At 42.7% G+C, this 17,833-nt stretch overlaps 1 protein-coding gene across 1 annotated transcript in view; it reads right to left on the bottom strand.

Annotated features, from left to right (window-relative positions):
- Nucleotides 1–247: 247 nt before the first annotated feature.
- The window catches only part of LOC124606006, an 82,707-nt gene continuing 65,121 nt past the window's right edge, over nucleotides 248–17,833 (bottom strand). Inside the window, exons 4-5 of the mRNA XM_047137969.1 lie at nucleotides 14,120–14,319; nucleotides 248–880 (exon numbers count right to left, since the gene is read on the bottom strand). Coding sequence (XP_046993925.1) covers nucleotides 14,131–14,319 — 189 coding nt within the window. The 3' untranslated portion in view covers nucleotides 248–880; nucleotides 14,120–14,130. The remainder of the gene's footprint in view (nucleotides 881–14,119; nucleotides 14,320–17,833) is intronic.

The following is a 17,833-nucleotide window of genomic DNA, read 5'->3' on the forward strand; positions in this document are numbered from 1 at the left end:
GATACATATTTATTGGCGACTGAGTATACCGAAAATAGCAGGGGAACGTGGAATAGTTCTTGCAGAAGCGACATACAGCCATCGATGTGCATGACAAGGAGGAATCCATGGATATGCGTGGTTTCCGGTAGACATACCTAATGAGTGAACTGAATGGTAGAGGAAGTACATAACAATGGGGAAAATAAAGACAGTTATCGAGAAGCTGCCCAGTGTGTGAGCATAAGATTGAATAAAGAGTAGGATATATATACAATATTTTATTAATATGAAATAAGAATCACAGCTTTGTCAGTATAAATACTATTGAATTACAGCAGACTTCGCCTTTCGTGGACTGGGCACGTGATAAATAATGCCACCGTTCTTTTGACTTTTGGTCTTTGTACTACTTTTGTTTCTTAATACTTTATCTATAGTACACTGTACTAAAAATATCCATAAAATTAGATGAAGTCTAGAAGAACAATGAACTGTAAGGACAGAAGACTAAGAAATTAAATAAGTAATAAATTACGAAATAAATAAAATGTAACGCAGTGTTGTCTTCTTCTTGAGAGCCCTGAGTTTACACGAGGCTAGCTCTATGATAGTCGTCCAATGTGTACACGTAATTTTTTTTTTTTTTTTGGCATCATGCTGCAGTCAGTACTACTTTGTCTTTGTTAACATGCTGTCTTACAGTCATTTGCTTTAGCGACTGAATAGTATAACTGGTTTATCACGTCAACGTAGGTCTATCGTATGAAATGTTCAAGTCATCCTGTCGTAGACTGAGGCCCATTCGTCATCGACGACCTCTGTCATCTATTAACAAAACTCCAGCGTCCGTATTGACGTCACAGGAGAACTGCTTCGCAGCTGAGTACGTCCGTCATCTCTGAAACAAATTGAAAAGAAGAGCCTCAGTAACAAAAGTAGGATCACTGAAAATTTTAATGTAACAACACTCTTGCACTCATACTGGTTATGTACCTTACTTCGTATTTACGAACGTTATTGAGACCTTTGTTCTTGTGTTGCTTCTGTACGTAAAATGAATGTAATTAATGTTATTGTATGCTTATTACAGTATTGTTAATTAATTTGATTTTGTAACTAGTGAATTTTGTAGCTGTTAATTTTGCATGTGAAAGTTTTTACAATAAATGTAGCTCTATGGTCACACCCTGAGTAGAATATTATTTCGTAACTATTCGAACGTGGGTTTCTACCAGGACTTACGAAACTCCCATGTTATGAATGCGCGCTGGGCTTAAGGCAACTTATGGAGACGCTACAGGTGAGCTGGAACTAATTCTTCTCGAATAAATATCACATGGCCTCGAATGGACGAATTCGAATGTGGGTAGGTTTACGGATTCCTCGCTCAATCTATTGGATGTAAAACACAACATGCTGAGCGAGGCCTGGGCTGTCCAGTGCATCACTTTACGTATGTCTAATGATGAACAGCAGTTCCATGTAAAATTCCACCTTCGCATAAAGACAAAAAAAGTTCTTAATATTGCTGAAAATTGTGACAGGATAACAAACAGTTTTGTTTGCATGATGAAACTTTGTTTTACCTGGTAATAATTAAATTGAGATTGTTTGCTTATTTGTCAAGATTATTCTAGTTCAAACCAGTTGTTGCTGCTTCCCTGCCACAACGACCGATTATTAATAAGAAATAACCTATGACGAGCATAGCTGGATCTGTATAACTTCAGTAGAGCCTTCTGTCACGCTTTACAAATCTTATATTGCATTGCACATATTTCCAAATATTAACGAGTGACAGTGTTTCATTCTGTTTAATAAACAATTACAGTCAGTTCAGTGTACATCTATGATGATTTTGCTTTTTTGCTATAACATAATTCAGGCATTTTGCTATAACATAGTTCAGGCAAGACTATGTATTTCTTTCTTTCTAAAATCAGTAGAGACTTCCAAAGGTTTCATTAATATATAGACAGACTACAATTTGCAGGTGGGGCATATGAAGATAGTTTAGCGGTTTCCGGTCGCAGGTTCGAATCTTGCCTCGGGCATGGATGTGTGTGATGTCCTTAGGTTAGTTAGGTTTAATTAGTTCTAAGTTCTAGCGACTGATGACCTCAGGAGTTAAGTCGCATAGTGCTCTGAGCCATTTGAACCATTTTAGCGGTTTCTGTCTCAGAACGAGTGTGCTATGCTGCAGATAGCTTTCAGACATAAAAGCAGTGAACTGCTTGCAGAAGCGGCCGTAAAATTCAGTGTTTGCAAAGCATCGGATTTATAGTTGACATTTTTTTAGGGTGATATAGAGTTTATAGGCCACAGTTAATTCACACAAACATTATAATCAGAAGCGAGATATGTATACTGGATACGTTAATGGGTACATACTAAGTATTGGTTAAGAATTAGGTACTTTGGAACGCAGCGTAGAAATTGGGTAGCGTGTTTATCCCTAGTTTGGAGAAATGACTCGAAAATTGAATATTATTACTTTCCACAATGAAATTTTCATTCTGCAGCGCAGTGTGCGCTCATATGAAACTTCCTGACAGAGTAAAACTGTGTGCTGGACAGTGACTCAAACTCAGGACCTTTGTCTTTCGCGGCCAAGTGCTCTACCCAAGCACCCAAGCTACCCAAGCCCGACTTACGAACCGTCCTCACAGCTTTATTTCCGGCAGTACCTCGTCTCCTACCTTCCAAATTTCACAGAAGCTCTCCTTCGTGACTTGCAAGACTAGCGCTCGTGGAAGAAAGGATATTGTGGAGACATGGCGTAGTCACAGCCTGGGGGATATTTCCAGAATGAAGTTTTCACACTTTGCAGTGGAGTGTGAGTTGATATGGAACTTACTGGCCGATTAAAACCGTGTGCCGGACAGGGACTCGAACTCTGGACCTTTGCCTTTCACGGACAAGTGCTCTACCACTGAACTACCACTAGTGAGTCTGCCCCTGGTAGCTGAGTGGTCAGCGCAACGGAATATCATGCCTAACGGCCCGGGTTCGATTCCCGGCTGGGTTGGAGATTTTCTCCGCTCAGGGACTGGGTGTTGTGTTGTCCTTATCATCATCAGTTCATCCCCATCGACACGCAAGTCGCCGAAGTGGCGTCAACTCGAAAGACTTGCACCAGACGAACGGTCTACCCGACGGGAGGCCCTAGTCACAAGGCATTTCCATTTACCACTAGAGAGTGAAAATTTTATTCTGTTTCCAAGACGACACAGAGGCCTCTGTCTCTCTCGTAAATCTTAAAACGTGTTATTTCTTGGGTCACCCTTCTCTTTCCTCCACCAATAATTGTTTGGTTGATTATGGCGATCAGACGATACCTGTTCAATGACAGTTCATGATCTAAGTTGAGTATCAGCATGTAACACGGGCGGTCACTTTTTTGGTCATCGGAAGTTCGACGTCCAAAACCTTTTTGGGCCTCAACGTGTTCATAGTTTTTGTTTTTCATGTTCAGGATGTTGTGCATCTCGTTTCCGACTCCATCCCATTCCAGGCATTAGACGACGTCTGCGACGAGTTAGATTCACGGTTTTCGCCAGGACTGGGTGCATCAAAAGACTAAGAAGCCCACATCACCCTTAAACCAACAGCCGTTCCCAAATTTTGTAGTGCTCGGCCTATTTCATTTGCTCTGCGGCTGACGGTTAGCGAAGAACTGGACGGGTTACACAGCTTGGAGATCATTGAACTTGTTCCTCCAAGCTAGTGAGCTATGCCTCTATTTGTTATCTGAAAGCCTACGGCAGTGTTTCTTTTGTGCAGGGATTTTAAGTCCACCATTAACACCCAATATGCGTGGATAGCCATCCCATTCCCCGCCTGGAAGAAATATTCGTGCAACTGGCAGGCAGTGAGCGTTTTTCTAACACAGACTTGGTGGGGGCATACCTGAAGCTTCGGCTGAATTCCGCTTTTCAATAGATAATGGTCGTCAACACGCTTTTTTGGTGGTACCGTTATTCTAGCCTGCCGTTTGGCATCGCGATTACGTCCGCCAATTACCAGAGATTTTTGAGACAGTTAATGCAAGATGTTCAGTGCTGTGCAAACTCTCTTGATGACATTATCGTCAGAGGTTCCTCACGGCAGGAACATCCTGCTAACTATCAAATTTTGTTCACTAAATTGCAAGTGGCGTGCCTTAAGTACAATCTGTACTTTTTTTTTTTTTGAGACAGAAATCAAATATTTGGGCGACCATCTTTTGAAGATAACAGCATGGAACCCACGAAGCACCACGTAACAGCGATTGATTATCTTCCTAAATCATGGAACCTGGGTTGGGTTGTTTGGGGGAAGAGACCAAACAGCGAGGTCATCGGTCTCATCGGATTAGGGAAGGACGGGGAAGGAAGTCGGCCGTGCCATTTCAAAGGACCCATCCCGGCATTTGCCTGGAGCGATTTAGGGAAATCACGGAAAACCTAAATCAGGATGGCCGGACGCGGGATTGAACCGTCGTCCTCCCGAATGCATGGGACCTGGAGGAACTCTAATTGTTTCTGGGCAAAATCAATTTTTAATCGAAATTTCTTCATAACCCAGCAGGCATAATTCATTTGTTGAACGAGTTGCAAAAGTAGGGTGTTTCTTTCGTTTGGTCAGCAGTCTGTGACAGAGCATTAACTTACATAAAACACGCTGCTGAAGACACCGCCGCACCTCGGTACCTTTACGGTGGGAAACAGCTCGTCCTGGCAGTGGATGCTTCCCAATACTGGTTTGGAGTGGTTTAGCGCACTGGACTCGCGTTCGGGAGGACAACGGTTCAATCCCACGTCCGGTTTTCTACATCTATATCTACATCTACATTTATTCTCCGCAAGCCACCTAACGATGTGTGGCGGAGACCACTTTACGTGCCACTGTCATTACCTCCCTTTCTTGTTCCAATCGCGTATGGTTCGCGGGAAGAACGACTGCCGGAAAGCCTCCGTACGCGCTCGAATCTCTCTAATTTTACATTCGTGATCTTCTGTGGAGGTATAAGTAGGGGGACGCAATATATTCGATACCTCATCCAGAAACGCACCTTCTCGAAACCTAGACAGCAAGCTACACCGCGATGCAGAGCGCCTCTCTTGCACAGTCTGCCACTTGAGTTTGCTAAACATCTCCGTAACGCTTACCAAATAACCCTGTGACGAAACGCGCCGCTCTTCTTTGTATCTTCTCTATCTCCTCTGTCAACCCGACCTGGTACGGATCCCACACTGATCAGCAATACTCAAGTATAGGTCGAACGAGTGTTTTGCAAGCCACCTCCTTTGTTGATGGACTACATTTTCTAAGGACTCTCCCAATGAATCTCAACCTGGCACCCGCCTTACCAACAATTAATTTTATATGATCATTCCACTTCAAATCGTTCCGTAGACATACTCCCAGATATTTTACAGAAGTAACTGCTACCAGTGTTTGTTCCGTTATCATATAATCATACAATAAGGGATCCTTCTTTCTATGTATTCGCAATACATTACATTTGTCTAAGTTAAGGGTCAGTTGCCACTCCCTGCACCAAGTGCCTATCCGTTGCAGATCTTCCTGCATTTCGCTGCAATTTTCTAATGCTGCAACTTCTCTGTATACTACAGCGTCATTCGCGAAAAGCCGCATGGAACTTCCGACACTATCTACTAGGTCATTTATATATATTGTGAAAAGCAATGGTCCCATAACACTCCCCTGTGGCACGCCAGAGGTTACTTTAACGTCTGCAGACGTCTCTCCATTGAGAACAACATGCTCTGTTCTGTTTGCTAAAAACTCTTGAATCCAGCCACACAACTGGTCTGATATTCCGTAGGCTCTTACTTTGTTTTTCGTGATTTTCCTAAATCGCTCCAGGCAAATGCCGGGATGGTTCCTTTGAAAGGGCGCGATCGACTTCCTTCCCCATCCTTCCCTGATCCGATGAGACCGATGACCTCGCAGTTCGGCCTCTTCCCCGAAACAACTCAACCCAATCTGACAAAGTCCTGTGCTCCATCAGGTGGTCGATTTTGTGTGCAACGGTTGGCCTGAGCACCTCCCCACCAAGGAGTCTGGTCCGCTGCACACCTATGTTGTCCTCTGTCATCGGCTGTCGGCAGTCCACAGCACTTTCCTCCTCAGCACCTGCATTGCTTGCTGCCAGCACCCCCACCGGCCGATGAGGAACGTTCGCACGCTAGCAGTGTAGCCTCGTCTCTTCTGCATCTTTCGCGCTCCGCGAAGGTCCTACTTGGCAACTGAGCCTGTTTGGTGATTTTTTATGCCGTACTTGCTTGTTATTGTCGTTGTTTATTATTATTATTATTATTATTATTATTAATAGTAAAAATAGTTATGTGGTGGGAGGTAGCACTACGTAGGACAAATTTAAGTATTAATGTAAACTACAAAATTTCTACAAGAATCATTACAGTCTTTGTTTAAATTATAGGTGACAGGCTACAATGGAATGTTATAAATAAGTAAATAAATGTTACCGAACTTGACCTGAACTGTTTTTCTCACTGTTTCTTCCCACGTGTGTGTATAGTCTCTGGTGCTCAGTCACTGCACTTGTATTTAGCGCGTCTACATCTATACTCCGCAAGTCACCTTGCGGTGTGTGGCGGAGGGTACTTTGTGTACCGCTGTCACTTCCCACCTTTCCTGTTCCAAGCGTGAATGGTTTGCGGAAAGAACGATTCTTGGTAACCCCAGTGTGGGCCCAAATTTCTTTAATTTTATCTTCATGGTCCCTTCGCGAGATATACGTAGGAGGAAGCAATATATATGTATCCCTTCTAAGAACGTACGCTGCCGAAACTTTAACAGCAAACCATACCGTGATGCAGAACACCTCTCTCTTGCACTGTCTGCCACTGTAGTTTGTTGATCATCTCGGTCAAGCTTGCGTGCTCACTAAATGAACCTGTAACGAAACGTGCCACTCTTCTTTGCATCTTCTCTGTTTCCTCTGTCAGTCCGATCTGGTCCAGATACCACACTGACGGGCAATATTCAATTACTGAGTACTTCATAATTATAAATATATTATTTCCCAAGTCAACATCCCTTTTTCTCAATACATATTAATCGTATTGGGATGAATGCAGTATCGTTAGAAAAGTTTTATAGCCGGGTTCTTGCATTTCATACAGGCCTTGCGCTAAAACTGTCTATAGAAAATTTTACTACCGAAAAGTGCTTTTACACATTCGTCATTTATTTACTTCTTTGTATTTTGTATTCGTATATTCCATTGAACTTCTCTTCGACAACAGGTAACTGTAAATATTACTGTCGAAAGTTATAAATTAGAAGGAATAAAGCATGGAAATGTGTATAAAAGGATGTATCATAAATTTAAGATTATTAATTCACATCGTTCGGTTCCTTTTTAAAGACTTTTTCTCTTTGTTTCCACAGCTACCGTTATCCAAACGACTGCACATGTTCCAGATAATGTCATTATTTAAAGCTATAAAAGTGCGAAACTTTCGCACGAGTCCCCTGGTTTGCTATAAAACTGATACCACAAAAAGCCTTAAGCTCAGGTATTTGCCGATAGCAGGATGAAAAGCTATACCGATGGCCATATGAAACACTGGTAAGGGCGAACAATACTGAGTACAACGATCAGTGTTCTGTAGAATTCGTTTGTAAAGCGCACTGAACTCTGAAAACAGAGTGTATATTTCAATGAACTCTCTAGTTACATGATGAGGAATAAGTAGTCGTTGTTAAATCCTGAAGAGTTGTTACTACAGCAAGGTACAATCAGCGAAAAGCATAATTTGGAGCAGTTTTCTAGTATGGTATTTTAGTCACAGCTTAGTGGCTGTTTTACAAAATAAATTTTTCGCTATGGAGCTGTTTCGAAACTATGATTCGGCCATGGTGCAGTGACTAAACTATTTTAGCCCATATCTGTTCATCTCGAAGGGCTGGTCAGTTGGGGTGTACAGGATAGCGAATTTGGATGCAAAGAGGAAAGGCACTGATCGACTAATGTTTTTAGTCGATCCCTGAGGTGAATTTCGAAGACTCAGTTTAGATTCTGCAATGAGGAGACACTGGAAGGTTTCAGCCAGATTACTTAATAAAAATAGATTTGTTGAGCCTGATTTAAACTGCAAAGCATTTCCAGGAAAAGAGGTGAGCTCGGGCCATAATTTGCTGGTTCCCAACTGCGGATCAAAACTGAAGAAATGCCGGTAAGGTATGAAAATAAGGATATGGGAACTAGACAAATCGAAGGAACCGGAGGTTGTTGAAAGTTTCATAGGGACAATTAGGCAACGATTAACTTTTAAGGAGAAATGGAATGGAACAGAAGAAAAATGGTTAGATTTAAGAGATAGTGAAAGTCGCACGGAATCAAATGGGAAAAAAGAGAACGCCCAGTAACAGTCCAGGAATAACGCACGAGATACTGAGTTTAACTGACGCACCTGAAGATGACGAGCAGCTGTCTCCTTGAAATATTGTGCAGCTTCCACAACGTTATTCGACGCGATGCCCATAAACCGATGAAGATCGTAATCATTTGTTTGTCCGTACATGTACATCACATCTAGGGATTTCCGTCCCATTCGGATTCTTTTTTGTCTTAAGAGTGTATAAAGTTCTCCAGAGCGAAGTATGCATAACAATCGTAGCCATCAAACAATGTATTGTGAACGAGGTTGCGGCAATATCCGTCAGTATTATTGTCAGGTCATGCTAAATTTGCAGGTCAGACTACAACAATACCTTACTTATAAAGGAAAACATTTATGAGACAGAGAGTTCAGAAAACGATGTCGTTTGTATTGTACCTGTGACGTTTAATTTTTTTACTTTCAATTAATATGTAATAAAATATTAGAAGATACTTCTTTAATAACCAGTTATTTTTTGAAATTCGATCGTTTCGTGGGTACACCCTGTATATGAAGAACTACCCTCTAGTACTTACATTACAATGTGTTCAGTGTACACAGGAATGTGAGAGGCAAATATGATCTTACGACTTGTCTCAGGCTAATGCTTTCGGTTGAAGAAAGGCAAACAGGCGTCTATACCGTTTCTAAATTTAAAGAAAAACTTTCGGCCGTATCGACTGGAATACATTCTTTACAATTCTGACAGTAGAAGGAGCGCAAAGATGACTTATACACACACCAGACAGCAGTTATAAGTCGATTGACGCGCAAGAGGAAGCAGTATATGGGACAAGATAGGGACGGGGTTGCAACCTATCCCCAATGTGATTAAACTTGTTCACTGATCCAACAGTAAAGGAAACCAAGGAGAAATTTGAAATGAGGAGTTTAAGTTGCGGGAGAAGAGATTACAACTTTGGCATTTACTGACCACATAGTTCCGTCAGAAACGGCAAAACACGTGGGAGAGAAGTTGAACAAAATGGGGAGTGTCTTCAATGGAAATCTTAAGATGAACATCAACTAAAGTAAAGCATGGATAACGGAATGTAGTCCAATTAAATGAGACTATGGTGACTGACTTAGATTAGGAAGTGATCACTAAAAGTAGTAGGTGAGTTTAGTAACTTGTGCAGCAAAATAACTGATGGAGGCCGAAGTAGAGGGAGAAAAAAATGGCAGGCCGGCAGGAGAACCAAAGACATTTTTGAAAAGGAGAAATCTGTTTAAATGTTAAGAAGTCAAATGGTTCAAAGGGCTCTGAGCACTATGGGACTTAACTTCTGAGGTCATCAGTCCCCTAGAACTTAGAACTACCGAAACCTAACTAACCTAAGGGCATCTCAGACATCCAAGCCCGAGGCAGGATTCGAACCTGCGACCGTAGCGGTCGCGCGGTTCCAGACTGTAGCGCCTAGAACCGCTCGGTCACATCGGCCGGCTAGGAAGTCATTTCTGACCGTATTTTGCCTGAAATTTAACACCATACAGGAGTGAAACTTTGACGATAAAGAGTTCGGACAAGAAGAGAATTGAAACTTTGGCAATGTGCAGCTGCATAAGAATTTTGAAATTTGGTTGAAATATCAAGTAACTAAAGAGTTGCCGGCCTAAGTGGCCGAGCGGTTCTAGGCGCTACAGTCTGGAACCGCGCGACTGCTGCGGTCGCAGGTTCGAATCCTGCCTCGGGCATGGATGTGTGTGATGTCCTTAGGTTAGTTAGGTTTAAGTAGTTTTAAGTTCTAGGGGACTGATGACCTCAGAAGTTAAGTCCCATAGTGCTCAGAGCCATTTGAACCAAGCCAGCTAATGAGCAAGGACTGAATCGAACTGGGGAAAAGGAAGATAGTGAAACAACTGTAAGAATGCACAGTCGCGACGGTAACAATGAATGAAAGGTTCTCGGGTTTCCAGGCGCATCATGTGATTAAAATTACACCAGCTTTTTGTCAGGCACTCCTTGGCCATTTTCAAATGGAGTGACCGCCAGTACGATGCTAGTACGCGCTTATATACAAACCTCTTATGCTTCTTCCTGCGTTGTTCCACAATCCGTACGGTTTATCCGACGTAAGAATAGCCACACTCTCAAGGTGTCTTGGAGGCCACAGGTGTTCTGAGACAAAATGCGTCTTTAAATGGTGTCAATTACTGACGGATTTTTGTCGGTGGCCTTAAGATCCATTTGATGTTGTGTCGTTTAAAAAGCGGCTTATCTTCGCCAACACGCAGGAACAGAACGACAAACAAGCGAGTTGATTTTCCTGTTCTCGTCGGTGGTTTAATTATTTATTATTTGATGGGCGTTATTGCCCAGCTCTTGGGACAGCCACCCTAAATAGAGACGGTGGTTACAGCTCAGCGCGACATTGAATCCAGCGATCTCGCGGTTAAAGTGGGCGCATCGAACTCCGAATCAACGTGTGCCCGTATATGGCAATGTTGCGGGCACCAGTGGTGTCACAACCGGTAGCTAAAGTATAGAAAGGGCGTCCAACAGCCCACTGGCAGTCATACCACTTGGCAAGGACCAAGGGGTGCTTGGCTGAAGTCGTGTGTGATGTTAATCACTTGATGCGACTGGAAACCTCGAGAACTTTTCATTTAATGACACAACTTGACTGAAAGAAGGGGCTGGTTGAGAGGGCACTTCCTGTGGTGTCAAGGAAGAGTCAATTTTTAATGGAGGGAAGCTGTAATGCGTATAAGCATTCCATTCACGTGTTTAAGTCAAGTATTACGCACATTTATTCGATCAGGACTGCTCAGTAGTAGCCAGGCTACATGTACATTTAACAATTAAGCATCAGCAAGGAGCATTAGTGACGAAATCATAGGAGTAAATGTTGTGCAACCTTAGTAGGTACAAGATCCGACCATTAGGGAGTAGGATCTTACAATCTGAGACAGTGTTCCGGGACAAAGTTCCGTCACAATGTCCGCAAACGTGACGTCAGATCCGCCTAGCAACAGCGATCGAACGCCCATAGGCTGAAGGTTTGGATATATATATATATATATATATATATATATATATATATATATATATGTGTGTGTGTGTGTGTGTGTGTGTGTGTGTGTGTGTGTGTGAGGTGGTCTCTCTTGTCCTTCGGGAAGACAGGACAGGACAAGTTAGTCGCGAGGAGCCATTCAAAATGCACGATCCAGTAACCGGAGCGGCTCTAAACGAACGGTCGCGGGTGCATATTTCAGATGTTAAACAAGGTATAAAGTGAAGTTATTAGTTATAAGAACGCCACGTGTAGTGGGCAGTGTCTATCATTATGTATAGTCAGAAAATGGTATTAATGTGTGTGAAGGGTCAAAAGAATGACACAGAGTAACAAGGAAAATGCAGAAATCATGGGAAAAGCATTTAACAAACTTCTGAATAGCGAGGAACTCAAAGAGCCCTTACAAATCAACATAAATACCCCAATAAAAACCAAACGTAACAAACTAGACCCTCCAACTTACCAAGAAGTAGAACAAATTCTTAAAGAACAAAAAATTTTAAAGCATGTGGAGAAGATCAGGTTTTTGTTGAAATGTGGAAATATGCAAGTGACGCAGTCAAGACCTCCTTACACATGGCTCTAACAAAAATTTGGGTAACAGAACGATTCCCCGAACATTGGACCACAGCTGTCACCCACCCACAACACGAAAAGGGAGATAAGAGCAACCCAGACAACTACACAGGAATCTCTCTCCTAGATTGCACATACAAAATTCTATCCAAGATCCTATATGAAAGAATCAAGGAGCAATTAGAACAGGAGTTAGGGAAATATCAGGGAGTTTTCAGACCATGAAGAAGCTGTGCAGAGCAGATAATTAGTTTAAAATTGATTATGGCATACTACAAGAAACGGAACAAACCTCTGGCAATAACATTTGTAGAGTTTAAGAAGGCATACGACTGTCTCCACAGACCTTCAGTATCAAAAATTTTAAGAAATCTAGGACTCCATCCAAAACTAATTGAAATAATACAACTCACTCTAACCAACACCAAATCAAAAGTGAAGTTTAGATGAGAAATTTCGGAACCATTCCTCATAAAAACAGGCTTAAGACAAGGTGACTGCCTATCACCATTACTGTTCAACTGTACACTGGAATACATAATGAGAGAATGGTACAAGGACAATCCAAAGATGATAAGGATTGGAAGTGCAAAAGATGATATTAGCTTAAACTGCTTGGGATTCGCTGATGATCTTGCTCTCCTAGCCAACGCCATTCAAGAAGCCAGGCAACAAGTGAAATCACTACAAGAAATAGCAGAGAAATTAGGCCTTAGAATATCATTTGAAAAAAAAAACGGAGATTATGCTAACTGATCCACCACTTGCAAACAAAATTACAATAGGAGAACAGGAAATCAAAATTGTTGACAAATTTAAATATTTAGGCGAAATAATACCATACAATCTAAATGAGAAGCCATCATGGCAGAACAGAATAAAAAAATTGAACTATGCAAATTACATTACCAAAACTACATACAACAAAAAAGCCTATCTAGAGATGCAAAATTAAAACACTATTAAACAGTTACACAACCAGAAATAACGAATGCAGCTGAAACTATCTTCAAAACAACTAACACAGCAGAAATTGACAGAATACTAAAGATAGAAAGAAGAATAATTAGGGCATGTATAAATAAACAATATAAAATAAATGGACATTGGAGAACAGCATCAAATGAAACAGAATATAAGAAAATAGAACCAGTCATGAGCACGACCAGGAAGAAACGCATCTCATTCGTTGGACATCTGATGAGAACTCCAGAAAACAGAATTAGTAAAAAAAGAATACAAAAATTGTGGAATAGCAAGAGCGACATTAAATGGATCGCAGAAATTAAGGAAGATATAAAAGAACTCCAAATTACAGCAGATGACCTAAAAAACAAGACAGGGAATACCAGGATACTGCAAGACCCACAAACCAGACTACAAATGAAAATCAATAAAAGGAGTACAGGAAGAGTGGTCTCAGATGAAGGAAGAAAGAAAATATCTGAAAGAATGAAAAAATATTGGGCAGACAGATGAGCAAAACACCTTTCATATAAGAGTAGACTCTAATAATTATATTACCTAAATATCATATTAAGTTATTGTTGAGAGAAATTGTATCCCTGTGTAACAACTGGTTTACAACTTTGTATTTTTGACTAGAGTGGTCCAATGAAGACCATAAAATAAATAATAATAATAAAAAGTGTCGAAATAACAGCGTAGTCCAGAGCCGCCATATTGTAAATGCTGATTCTGTGACGTGTGTGACAAAGCAATTTCTCTATTAAAACAGTTATAGTCCAAACGCTGTTGACAATTAACAGCTGGCATCCCTAACCACTCCACTTCAGCAGGATCACCACCTACATGGAACCTGGCGATTGAGCGTTACTACTGTGCTACGAGGGACTTACCGAAGCAGCAAGACACCAGGTTAGTGATACCGCCCAGAGAAGTACTTCCTTCTCGCTACAATGCCATTGTAGCGTAAAGTGTGGAGGGTGGGGGTAAAAAATTGTAGAGGGAGACCAAGGCCTGAGTGCTGGAAGCAGGTTCAAATGCGTGTAGGTTGTGGTGGTTATTTAGAAATTCAGTAGCTTGTATAGGATTGACTGGAGTGGAGAGCTGATCAAACACATGAAGAAACACAGTGTAGGTGCAGTGGGCGGTGAGATACAGTACCTGTGTGGCAGTCAGTACCTCTGGCGACGCAGGGCGGAGCGCCGGCCGCCCGCCAGGTGCTTACGAGAGGCATAGTGGCCCCCGCTCCCGCCGTAGCCCGTGGGGCCGTCCACCCCAGTGGCCGAGTGGTCGGCGCCGCTGGACGACCAGTCGCCGTGCGGCACATGGTACGCCACTGCGTGGTGGTGGTGGTACGGCATCTGCCAAAGTGCAAAGTGCGCCGTCAGCCGCTGTCTCATATTAATACAGGGTGTCCTAAAAATCTTTCCCTGATTACATAAATTGATAACTCAGGCTAGAAGTAAGATACAAATATAAAACTTGTGTCGAATTGTTTACAACTATCAAAGTTTCTTTCTGTTTTAGGTTCGCAGTACGTAAGTAGCGGATGAGGTGCAATGCCCGAGAAGCACTGACACTGACAATGTTGAGTGTTTATGGAAAAAGTTTAAGGCAATTGAAAAATGCGTTTTAGACAGGTACGTGCCGAGTAAAACTGTGAGGGACGGGAAAAACCCACCGTGGATCAACAACAAAGTTAGGAAGCTACTGCGAAAGCAAAGAGAGCTTCACTCAAAGTTTAAACGCAGCCAAAACCTCTCAGACAAACGGAACCTAAACGATGTCAAAGTTAGCGTAAGGAGGGCTATGCGTGAAGCGTTCAATGAATTCGAAAGTAAAATTCTATGTACCGACTTAACAGAAAATCCTAGGAAGTTCTGGTCTTGCGTTAAATCAGCAAGTGGCTCGAAACAGCATATCCAGACATTCCGGGATGATGATGGCATTGAAACAGAGGATGACACGCGTAAAGCTGAAATACTAAACACCTTTTTCTAAAGCTGTTTCACAGAGGAAGACCGCACTGCAGTTCCTTCTCTAAATCCTCGCACAAACGAAAAAATGGCTGACATCGAAATAAGTGTCCAAGGAATAGAAAAGCAACTGAAATCACTCAACAGAGGAAAGTCCACTGGACCTGACGGGATACCAATTCGTTTCTACACAGAGTACGCGAAAGAATTTGCCCCCCTTCTGACAGCCGTGTACCGCAAGTCTCTAGAGGAGCGGAAGGTTCCAAATGATTGGAAAAGAGCACAGACAGTCCCAGTCTTCAAGAAGGGTCGTCGAGCAGATGCGCAAAACTATAGACCTATATCTCTGACGTCGATTTGTTGTAGAATTTTAGAACATGTTTTTTGCTCGAGTATCATGTCGTTTTTGGAAACCCAGAATCTACTATGTAGGAATCAACATGGATTCCGGAAACAGCGATCGTGTGAGACCCAACTAGCTTTATTTGTTCATGAGACCCAGAAAATATTAGATACAGGCTCCCAGGTAGATGCTATTTTCCTCGACTTCCGGAAGGCGTTCGATACAGTTCCGCACTGTCGCTTGATAAACAAAGTAAGAGCCTACGGAATATCAGACCAGCTGTGTGGCAGGATTGAAGAGTTTTCAGCAAACAGAACAAAGCATGTTGTTATCAATGGAGAGACGTCTACAGACGTTAAAGTAACCTCTGGCGTGCCACAGGGGAGTGTTATGGGACCATTGCTTTTCACAATATATATAAATGACCTAGTAGATAGTGTCGGAAGTTCCATGCGGCTTTTCGCGGATGATGCTGTAGCATACCGAGAAGTTGCAGCATTAGAAAATTGTGGCGAAATGCAAGAAGATCTGCAGGGGATAGGCACTTGGTGCAGGGAGTGGCAACTGACCCTTAACATAGACGAATGTAATGTATTGCGAAGACATAGAAAGAAGGATCCGTTATTGTATGATTATATGATAGCGGAACAAACACTGGTAGCAGTTACTTCTGTAAAATATCTGTGAGTATGCGTGCGGAACGATCTGAAGTGGAATGATCATATAAAATTAATTGTTGGTAAGGCGGGTACCAGGTTGAGATTCATTGGGAGAGTCCTTAGAAAATGTAGTCCATCAACAAAAGAGGTGGCTTACAAAACACTCGTTCGACCTATACTTTAGTATTGCTCAACAGTGTGGGGTCCGTACCAGATCGGGTTGACGGAGGAGATAGAGAAGATCCAAAGAAGAGCGGAGCGTTTCGTCACAGGGTTATTTGATGACCGTGATAGCGTTACGGAGATGTTTAGCAAACTAAAGTGGCAGACTCTGCAAGAGAGGCGCTCTGCATCGCGGTGTAGCTTACTCGCCAGGTTTCGAGAGGGTGCGTTTCTGGATGAGGTATCGAATATATTGCTTCCCCCTACTTATACCTCCCGAGGATATCACGAATGTAAAATTAGAGAGATTCGAGCGCGCACAGAGGCTTTCAGACAGTCGTTCTTCCCGCGAACCATACGCGACTGGAACAGAAAAGGGAGGTAATGACAGTGGCACGTAAAGTGCCCTCCGCCACACACCGTTGAGTGGCTTGCGGAGTATAAATGTAGATGTAGATGAAGCCATGTTAACCAATCAGGAGAAGGCACAGTGTGTCCTGTGGTACCATGAGACACGATCACCAACCACAGTGCAGAGACACTTCCAGACAACATTTGGAAGGAAGCCACCTGATGTCAAGAGCATTAAAGCCTGATATGAGAGGTTCAAGAACACAGGATCGGTTGCTGACCTTCCGAGGTCTGGTCGACCAAGAACCTCAGCAGACAGGGTGGAAGCTGTAAGGCAGTCTTTTCTGCGAAGTCCGAAGAAATCGGTGCGCAGGGCCTCACGTGGATTACAGATGCCAAAAAGCTCTCTCCATGACATTTTACACAAACGTTTATTGTTTCGTGCATACAAAGTGCAAATCGTTCAGGCCTTGTTGCCCAATGACAGTACACGTCGGTATGACTTTGCAGTCGAAATGCTATCGCGTATTGAGAACGATGATGGTTATCTCAGACGAATTGCCTTTCCCGACGAAGCGACCTTATTTGTCAGTGGAGTAGTGAATCGCCATAATGTGCACATTTGGGGTTCACAACCCCCTGGCGAGGTCATGGAGTGCACCAGAGGCAGTCCAAAGGTGAATGTTTGGTGCGCGCTATTGCACGATCGAATTATCGGGCCATTCTTCTTCGCTGAGGCTACCATCACATCTGCAGTGTATCTGGACATGTTGCAACTGTATGCTGTTCCTCAGCTGCTTCAGTATCACCCCAATGACTTGTTTCAGCAAGACGGTGCACCGCCTCATTGGGTTTGGACGTCCGATATGACCTTTCCTGGGCGATGGATTGGTCGTGATGGGCCAACGGTTTGACCTCCACGCTCTCCTGACATAAACCCATGGACTTCTTTTTATGGGGTTATGTCAAGGACGAGGTCTACCGAACACGTTTACCGGAAATTGCATATCGCCTAGATGTGCTACGTGCTACCAAGGGTGCTCATGTGGTAGTTTACTGACGTGTGAAAAAAAGTTTGATAGTTTGTAAACAATTAGACACCAGTTTCATGTTTGTATCTTACTTCTAGCCTGAGTTATCAATTTATGTAATCAGGGAAAGACTTTTCGGACACCCTGTACTATGGTACGTGCTAATAGTTAGGAAGCATGCCGGCCGGAGTGGCCGTGCGGTTCTAGGCGCTACAGTCTGGAACCGTGTGACCGCTACGGTCGCAGGTTCGAATCCTGCCTCGGGCATGGATGTGTGTGATGTCCTTAGGTTAGTTAGGTTTAAGTAGTTCTAAGTTCTAGGGGACTGATGACCACAGCAGTTAAGTCCTATA

Source organism: Schistocerca americana, chromosome 3 (genome assembly GCF_021461395.2).
Source record: "Schistocerca americana isolate TAMUIC-IGC-003095 chromosome 3, iqSchAmer2.1, whole genome shotgun sequence".
In the NCBI taxonomy this organism is placed as follows: Eukaryota; Metazoa; Arthropoda; class Insecta; order Orthoptera; family Acrididae; genus Schistocerca; species Schistocerca americana.